Source organism: Lactuca virosa, chromosome 6 (genome assembly GCF_052849685.1).
Source record: "Lactuca virosa cultivar CGN04683 chromosome 6, Lactuca_virosa_CGN04683_v6, whole genome shotgun sequence".
NCBI classification, from domain to species: Eukaryota; Viridiplantae; Streptophyta; class Magnoliopsida; order Asterales; family Asteraceae; genus Lactuca; species Lactuca virosa.
The window spans coordinates 109,087,506-109,096,757 of NC_136431.1; the positions used below are offsets into that span (position 1 = coordinate 109,087,506).

A 9,252-nucleotide genomic window follows, 5' to 3' on the forward strand; every position below is an offset into this window, starting at 1 on the left:
AAATTAAAAACCTGAAAATACCGAACTTATGATTTGTGTTTTAAGCAAGGTTATTCCATTTTGGAGAATTCTTCAACTTTTGCCAAGCTTTGACATGTCCAAAATGTTTATGATTTTTGTTTTCATATTGCTCCATGGCCACATTATCCGGATCGATATCGGCTTCGTGTACGTTGTTTATAACAAAGTTGTAAATTCCATTGAACTCACAACATTTGACCCTCATATCGCGCCACTTCGAGCATATTTCATCAACATTTCGAATTGCACAACTCATTAAACCATGGAAAACACTTTCAACATTTCGCCAAACCAGACGTTTGACCAGTGCCTTCTTCCGAAACCGTCACCCATGCTTGTGCTAATTTCTCTTCTTCCTTTTGACCATTTCATGTTTTTGGGAGGCATGGTTTTTGAAAGAACAAACAACAAAAATGTATGAATATGACTAAAGGGAGAAGAAATGTGTGAAAATTAAGAAGATGGGTGGTAATATTTATAGGTGAATATTGGAGGGAAAAAAATAAAAGAAAGTAGCTGTTGTAGGAGGTCAAACAAGATTTAAAGAAGGGAATGAATTGATTGGGCGTTGCAGTTCGTTGTCGGGAGTACGAAGGTCCACGATCACGACCCACAACGAGCCACCGGGATGGTGTGCAAGATCTAGACCACGACCTCGTTCGTGGCCACCATACCGGAAGGCCTAATGTGTATGGAAGGTAATATGAACCTTTTATGAGTATTATATTGATATATGTTTGGATTCTTGATAAATGTTGAGATGGTGACATGATTTCAAAAAAGAGAATTGATATATATGAGTTAAACCATGTAAATAACTTGATAAATAATATGTATGAGTTAATTGTAAATAGGAAATCCATAGAAAGGGTTGAACAAGAAACTTCAAAGCTTGGGATATCACCTACATAATCCCTAGACAAGGTGAGTGACTTCTAACTAACTTATGAGATTATTAAGACATGATACATTTGCTTATTATGAAATTATGAATGTTTAGATACGAATTATGTGGTTTATGTATAATATATAAATGATGTATAAATGAGAAATAGATTGAGTATGAGAAACACAGATGATGAATCTATGAAAGATGAATGGATCAAATTATGTATGAGATCATTTGGATAGAGCCGATTTGTTGAGATTTTGATTAATGGGTACAATGGATCTATGAGAGATAAAATGATCATATTATATGAATGAGCTATTCCATGAGATTATTAAAATGAGAATATGAGAAAGATTGTTCCTTTGCTAAGGAATAATGATCAAAATGGCGAGTTGTTTATGATTTTGATATAATTGAATTAATAAAATATGGTTAAGGAGTATCTCATATCTTGTTAGTATATGATCATATGTTGAGTTTGTTATAATGAGATTGATTATTACTCACTAAGCTTCCAAACTTACCATCTTGGATACTTTTATTGTTACAGATACAAGTATGTCGAACAAGGGAAAGGGTGCGATGTAGAAGCCATAGTGTCTTTTGGTAATCAAACTTTTAAGGATGTATTTTGATAAAGCGTAAACACGGCATGATCTAATACTTTATTTTGATGTATATGATAATAACTTGTATGATAGGTTAACTTTATTTTAGTCGGGTGTTACAGAACAAGATAAGCTGGAAGTAGTTATGAAAACTCTTGAAGGTGATGCTCTTTTGTGGTCTGAATAGGAGAATCAAAGGAGACCTATATGTGATTGGGATGACCTAAAAGGGTTGATACGTCATGATTTGAGATCCTCACAGCAACCGCCAAAGGTTTTACAGGAAGAAATACAGTTGGAGCTCCAATGTAGCCTCATGGAGATGATAACTCTGTTAAACGACGGACAGGAAGATGCGCTTCTAGAGTTTTGCAAAAATGGGCTTAAAAAATCAGACAGAACTTGGGCAATTAATAGCATTGAGATCTTGATAAGATCTTGATAAGAGAGCAAAATGGATGAGATTCCTCTGAATTTTTAATGTTTCAATAGTTCCTTTACCATCAATATTTGGTATTTTCCATGGGAATCCCAAAAATTTGTGATGAACTGATGCTGATGAAAAAGTTACAATTATGGGTTTTGATTGGCCTCTTCGGATTCTGTTTGAAGGTATCCTTCAATTCTGTTACTTATTTATTCTTATTTGTTTCTAATACATAGATAATGCATGGCAACTGTTTGTCGAAATGCCCAAGTAAATGCAGCTGCTAATGGTTTCTGTTGTTTATGCAGTCATCGCTACTGCATCTATTCTGAGGCAAATTGAAAAAAAAAAGTCAAAAACTTTCTAAAATTGTAGGAATTGGGTCAATTTCTTCACATTCCAAATCTTTGTTTGATATCATTTCATATAACCTATTATGATGTTCACTATAACTTCTTTCTTCAGGTTGCATCATTGGTAGGCGAATTGAAAAAAAGTAGTTTCATTTTTTTTTTGTTTTCAATGGTAGTCATATATCTCTCAACCAGACAAACGGTTAATTAGTTCTTCACTGATTTTGGTCATGTATTTTCTTCTGTGAAGGCATGTTGATTAATCTGTTTAAACAAAACTCTTCCATCGAAAGGAAATGATGATTGAGGTAAGGATTCCTTTATAATAATTTCGAGTTTCACTCTTCATGGTTATTGGCGATAATAATATCTTTATTCCAAAATTGAAATATTTTTCAGATTTGGTCCTTATTTCATGGTTTTAAAACAGAAAGTACATTGAACAAAATGGACATGAAACCTTGAAATAGGGACAAAAAATGAAAAAGGTTTCAGTTTTCGAGTAAAGATGTTAAAAATTAGAAAGCACGGGTACCTCAACCTAGCATCGTTGAATTGGTTTAGAAACATATACGTTTATTATTGCAAACTTTTGTTTGTTACATATCAATTTAATGCATTAAAATGTAAAAATAACAACATTTTTTTATTTTTCATGGGTGAAGGCATTTTATGTGAACAGATATTCCAGAGAACACCTCAATAGAGCATGGTTTTTTTACATGACAACGTTTTGATGGTTAAATCAGAATTTCTTCTTCTTCTTCTTCTTCCAAGTGGTTTTTATAGAACTTATGTAGCTTTTTTTTTTTTTTGAAAATGTTTAATGGTTTGTATGGAGCAGTGAAAGGTGGGTATTGCATTCAACATAAAAGTATGTAGAGGGTATAGTTGGAAATGCAGATAATTTTGGGTTTGTATGTTGTGCAGCAGGCAACGGTTGCCCGGCCAGCTGAATAGGGTTGAAGGTGAGACTGATTTTGTGAATTTTATTTCATATTCATTTTCACTTTGGTTAAATATTTCTATTAACCTGTTAAACTAAAAACCATAAATAAAGTTGTTATTGTGTATCTGGTCAACAATTGGTTAAATATTTCTATTTCCTTTAAGTGTTTCATTTTTTCCTTTGTTGCAGGTTTTGGTGTATTAAAAGATGCAATTAGTACAAAAAAAAGGAAGATGGTCAATTGTCTTCCACTTGCTTACACCACAAGGGAAACTACTTGTGCCATTTTGCAAGATGTTGCTGATACAGGTGTCCTTTTTGCAATATTAATGTGTAAAAACAAGGTTTTTCACCCAACCCTCTTCTTAATTTAATAATTATTACATTTTTTTTATTCATTTTGTCGTATATAAATATATAATGCTTAAAAATTAGAGCTAAATTTCAGGTTATCAGTCTGGTAGTCTTGCAGAAAGCATCACTTCATCCTGATGACATGTTGCTTCTTTCCAACTTTGTCATGGAAAATTTTATTATTTATATAATTATTTGGTATTGAATATTGATATATTATTATATTTGCAGGACATCTGAATCTTTTTCACCAATATGTTTGCCAAGATACAACTCCATGGCATTTTTATATGCTTATGTACATTATCTTGATGTAAGTTTTTAAATTTTCTTCATTTAAAAAAATTAATTTTTTTTTGCTTATAAATTATATATATAACATTTCACAGGTTGATACGTACTTAACCTTGCTGACTACAAGTTCACAAGCCTTTTTCCATCTTAAAGAATGCAGGCATGATGACATGGCTTTTCCTTTTCCTTTTTTTCCTTTTTAAATTAGTAAATTACATTATAAAACTAATTTTTATAGAATACAAATTGAAGCTATTCTTGCAAAATCAAATGTTTTGAATGAAGTTGAAAGATCATTATCAGAAGATGGCATGAGAATTGAGGATTTACCCGTTGACCCGTCTGCTATTTCTGGATCTTTATTTCTTTTAACTCATCACAAAACACCAACCAATGGAACAGTGACAGGTGTCGGTGGTCCATCTCGACTTTGGCATTTTATTTACCGGAGTATCTATTTGGATCAGTATGTATCTTCTGAGTTTGCTTCTCCAATTAGTCATCCACATCAGCAAAAAAGTTTTTTTTTTTTTTTTTTTTTTTAGATTTATAATTTATATGTTTTCGTTTAATAATAATAATTTTGAATTTGAACTTTGAAGGTTGTATAGGGCTTACCAGAGACTTTATGCTTCCATGCATGATAAAGGAGTAGGCCCACATAAAACTCAGTTCAGAAGAGATGAAAATTATGGTAATTTATGTAGTTTAAAATTAATTATTCATTTTTTATGTCTTTTTTGATATTGGTTTTATAGTTTTTAATACTTGTATTTGTGTTTTGTTGCAGTTTTATTGTGTTGGGTTACACATGATTTTGAGCTTTATGCAGCTTTTGATCCACTTGCAGACAAGGTTTGATTTACTTATCAAAAGAAAAAGAAGCACATCTTTTTTATCTAATTTTTTTAACTAAAAAAATAAAATATTTTCATTTATTTGAGTTTGTTGTTGGATGTAAGGTGTGGCGATAAGAAGGGTGATCTTCATTTTCTTATCATCAAATACCAAAAATAGCATTGTACATTCTTATAATTATATATTAGAAATGATTTTTAACTTTATTTGTTATAGATACGAGGATGGTGGGTTGTCTTGCAGCAAGAACAAAAATGCAATGCGAGTGAGTGTTTTTAAGTTTCAACACTGTAATCTTTATATAATTATTTCCGGGGCTGCACTCTCTAATCTGGTGACCTACCCACTTTGTATTTTTTTTAACTGATCTTTGTTTCTTTTTAAATTATGGACTGATTATTTAAAACAGTTAACCATGCTGAATATGTAATTGCAGGGACAATAATCATTTTCATCAACTACTTCCTTTCCTAAATTTCTATATAAGACCTATCCAAAAATCTCATGTATGTTAAATGTATCTTGATCAATATAATGGTATGTTGCAGTACATATACAACCTGAAAGAACAAAAAAAAAAAATGAGTCAGCGCCAACGGGCGCGCATGATTCCCATCTAGTTTATATAAACTAGCAAAATTTTGTTGAGTACTTTTTTCAGCACGTAGTAAGAGATAGCCACAAGTATTTGCATTTTAAGATTATTAGGCCATGCTTCCCTTTGATATTTTATTTGGATAATATGAATTGGTGAGGGTTCTCACTTCTCAATGATATTTTCTTTTCACCTCACCCTTACCTAAATTAGATCACATGGAAGAGAAGGTTCTCAATGATATTAAAGTAACTTGATAATCTATGGTACCATTACTTAGATGCAGCCATGATAAAAAGAGATTGAATTGATTTATTTTCATAAGGATAAGGTTAAGCAATTATGAATAAATAATTATCATATTTTATTCCCATGTCCATACAACGATAACAAGGGTCCGGGATGTTAATCTTGTTATATGGTGTCAAGCCCACGCAACAGGGAAGCATGCATATACATAACATAGGTGTGTTTTAGTCATATTAAAGATATTTACTCAAAAGGGGTAATAAAGAGGATCATTACCTTTTGATATCAAAAATCAAATTTCTAGGTTGAAACTATACGCCTCTTTACTGTAAGACCATGTTATAACTCAATCAGAAGGGTATTATGAGGAATAGGAAAATTAGCTCAAACGTTCCAGGTGTCTTTTAAAACCAACAAAATATAAAGATAAAAATTAGGCCATCTGACATAGTTGCATGGTTAGAGTTAATGTGTTCGAAAAATACAATCTTTGAATCAAGTATAAAATCAATACAATCTTTGAATCAAGTATAAAATCAATCCTAGATGTAGTCATCTATAAGTGCTTAAATTATGAACTCCAATCTCCTAATAATACACATTCATAATCACAGATTTGTTCTACTTTTAGTTCAAATCATTTTTAGAAAATGATCATTAAGGGATTCGATTTCAATGTCATAAACAAAACAAAACCTCATAAGAACATGTTTCGATTAGTGCTATTTGTACATTTCTCTCATCCTAATGATGTACCACCATGAGAACACATCCTCTACGAATCATAAAACAGAAAAAAATCGATTTATAAACCATTTGCAAAAGTAGGGCATTTCAAAATCTCTTTGTAAAAGTAGGGTCAATTTAGTTGGCCCATTGCAAAAATCAATTTTTTTTATAGAATTTTCATTTTCAACTTCTACAATTTATATTATCAACCCTTTGACTTCTATGATACTTTTTATTTGTATCTTATACTTTAAATATTTATGTTTACTCTAATTATATGTTCTCTTAAATATAGATAAATTTATATGTTATTTCTAGCATATTACCGGTACACAAAACTCATTAATATATTTCAATTGATATCAATATCTAAGTATATATTAAAGTGGTGCCAATATATTACTTTCTCTTCAATCTTTTTAAAACTGTTCGTAAAATTATTCTTTCCATTTAGTTCAATGGAACGAAAAATTCATTTTTTTCATCATGATAGGTATATTTTTTAAAAACCCTTTTTTATATAATGATATAGAATTTGAATGAAAATACTTTTTTATATAACATATTATTTTTAATCATTTGTGTGAAAAAACTTAATTAGTTAATTTTTATTATAAAAAATATGTGATGAAAATATAGCCGTTAAGTTAGATATTAAATATATTAGTTGTTGAGTTACTTATTTACTTTTCAAATATATATATATATATATATATATATATATATATATATATATATATATATATATATATATATATATATATATATATATATATATATAAGTTATTGATATAGATATGTTGTTTGATGTAAAACGTTATTACATCAAACGTTATTATTTTTTTATGCTAAAACTTTTAAATTGTTAATATTTTTTGTTAATCTAAACATGAAGTTAAATTCAAAAGCATACAATAAAATTCTCAAAATAAACAATAATATATCCAATGACTATTTTTATATATGGTTAAAAATATAAATATAATGTTAAATATACAACTAAAACTGAAATGCCAAATTAAATAAAATACGACAAAAACATATTTTTTATCATATTTGATCCAAAAGAGCATTTTATATATGGTTAAAAATATAAATTCACCCTAGTTTTGTTAAATAAAAAAAAAGTCACAAAACCCCCCATTACGAAAATTTTATCATATCTAATGCTAATACAGAATTATAGGAAGTGATTAATGATTACCTAAGTGAGGGATTTTCCATGGGTTTATGAACAAATACGAATGGATGAGATTTTTTGTACTTCTGGACATCAGGTGCTTGTTGTCCACCACCTATTTCAAGAGAACCATGAAATAAGGGAGTCCTAGAGGAACACGATTTTTTCCTGTTTCTTCTCCAAACCTTGGAAGAACCCTGCAACAAGGAAAAAGATATAAATAAATAAACGAATAACTCTGAAATTTAATAATTGTATTCAAATGGTAATAAGATAAAATAACAAGAGAGTGACAATATAACTAACGTATCACCAAGGTGGAGATTTCTGGAGCTTTTAGAGTCACAAGGTGGAAGGTTGCAAAACAGGGGAGTCTTACATTCTGGGATCTTAAAGGTTGTGAACTCACTGATATCTAGTTCGGCTTATGGGGGAAAAAGATGCAAAGTATTGCAGATTGAAAGAGGGGATTGACTGTTTGATAAATATATAAAAAAATCCCAGATGAGATTGATTGTTGTGGGAATTTTGAAGTTGGGGAGGAGAGATAAGGATGAAGATGATGGAGAGAATTCTTTCTTACAAATAGAATGGTTTGAGTGGGGTGGCATTAATGCCAAACTTTGACGAAAGTAACCTGCAATGGTATTTGATGTGGGATACATTTCATCTACAAAGTTAATCTACAGCTGTGACTCATATGGCTCTACAAATGTTATTCGTTTTTGTTATTTTAGTGTGTTTTTTTTTTTTTAGTTTTGCCTTTTGCTACATCTACTCTATTTTAGTTTGTTTTTTCCATTTTCTTGTATACTTTTATTGGTCCAGCTTCCACTGATTCCTTCTTAATATAGTGGCAATTTGACCTTTCACCAAATGAGAGAGAGAAAGAGTGAACGTGAATTACGAAATGTTTTTATCTTTCATTTTGATGTCTTCATCATTCATTAAAAGAATTATCTTCTTTTCCAAAGTCGAAAAATTAAATCCATGTACAAGTTCGATGCATGGGTTACAAGTTAATTCTTGGTATTATAAGCTATTTCGGTATTTCTATTTTATTTACACTATTTATCTTTAAAAAAAATGGGAAGAACCGATTAGTCGTGGTTTGGATAAGTTTTTAGTTATGGGAAAAAAATCTTTTTTTCTTGGATCAAACATAAGTTGTAAGTCTTGCATTAAAAATTTTACACTGCATGAAATTGAATTGCGATGCGAATAACTGAAAAACGACATAAAGGCCTTAATCAATTTTACTTTTACAGTTTTACTAGTGACTGACGTTTTATTCGTTTTTTTTATGCGTCAAGATAAAAATTGATTGTTACTTTAAATCCTTGAATTGAAATTGAAATTGAAATTAGTATATTTAATGCATATCTTAGCTTCCCTAAATTATCTTTTAAACCTTAGTTAAAATTATGTTTTTAAAAAAAATGAGTAAATTACATGGACCGTCCCTTGTGCAGGTGTCAAAAGGCACGTTCGGTCCCTATTTTCAAAAATTAACTCGGACCGTCCCTTGTTTGTTTAAAACTTGCACAATCCATCCCTCCGGACATAAAAAGACTATTTTGCCCTTAATAATTTTTTTTTATTTTTTTTATTTGTTTATCACTTTTAGATTAAAAAAAAAAAAAAAAAACTATTTCTACCCACCCCTCACCCTTCCATTTTTCCAGTTTTCTTTCCCTCTTTCTCACCCACTTCCGACAACCAACAACTCCTGCTCCCAGCTCA

At 30.2% G+C, this 9,252-nt stretch overlaps 1 protein-coding gene and 2 long non-coding RNA genes across 11 annotated transcripts in view; 2 read left to right on the forward strand and 1 right to left on the reverse strand.

Annotated features, from left to right (window-relative positions):
* The window catches only part of LOC145118531 (uncharacterized), a 30,994-nt gene extending 22,809 nt beyond the window's left edge, over nt 1-8,185 (reverse strand). Inside the window, exons 1-3 of one of the 4 annotated variants that reach the window (XR_013713348.1) lie at nt 7,816-8,184; nt 7,534-7,706; nt 5,323-5,555 (exon numbers count right to left, since the gene is read on the reverse strand). This is a non-coding gene — a long non-coding RNA (uncharacterized LOC145118531). The other 3 variants (XR_013713346.1, XR_013713349.1, XR_013713347.1) reach the window with 3 other exon arrangements.
* Nucleotides 1,408-4,073, forward strand: LOC145118530 (uncharacterized). 6 transcript variants are annotated; one of them, XR_013713344.1, is made up of 6 exons: nt 1,439-2,609; nt 2,967-3,040; nt 3,146-3,269; nt 3,440-3,594; nt 3,699-3,917; nt 3,994-4,073. It is a non-coding gene; the product is annotated as an uncharacterized LOC145118530 (long non-coding RNA). The 6 variants fall into 6 exon arrangements; XR_013713341.1 differs by having other exon boundaries at nt 1,408-1,519; nt 1,644-3,269; XR_013713345.1 differs by having other exon boundaries at nt 1,430-2,133; nt 2,257-3,269.
* Nucleotides 4,114-5,272, forward strand: LOC145118529 (vacuolar fusion protein MON1 homolog). Its single transcript, XM_079054224.1, has 5 exons — nt 4,114-4,364; nt 4,501-4,592; nt 4,689-4,753; nt 4,973-5,021; nt 5,193-5,272. Exons 1-5 carry the CDS (start codon nt 4,210-4,212, stop codon nt 5,228-5,230), a joined length of 399 nt encoding a protein of 132 aa, XP_078910350.1. The 5' UTR covers nt 4,114-4,209; the 3' UTR covers nt 5,231-5,272.
* Nucleotides 8,186-9,252: the final 1,067 nt, after the last annotated feature.

Excerpts from the sequence above, each read along its gene's own strand:
- LOC145118529 (XM_079054224.1), top strand. The coding sequence starts at position 4,210 with ATGAGAATTGAGGATTTACCCGTTGACCCGTCTGCTATTTCTGGATCT. Across the intron at positions 4,365-4,500 it reads CGGAGTATCTATTTGGATCA|GTTGTATAGGGCTTACCAGA; the intron begins GTATGTATCTTC and ends TGAACTTTGAAG. Across the intron at positions 4,754-4,972 it reads TTGATCCACTTGCAGACAAG|ATACGAGGATGGTGGGTTGT; the intron begins GTTTGATTTACT and ends TATTTGTTATAG.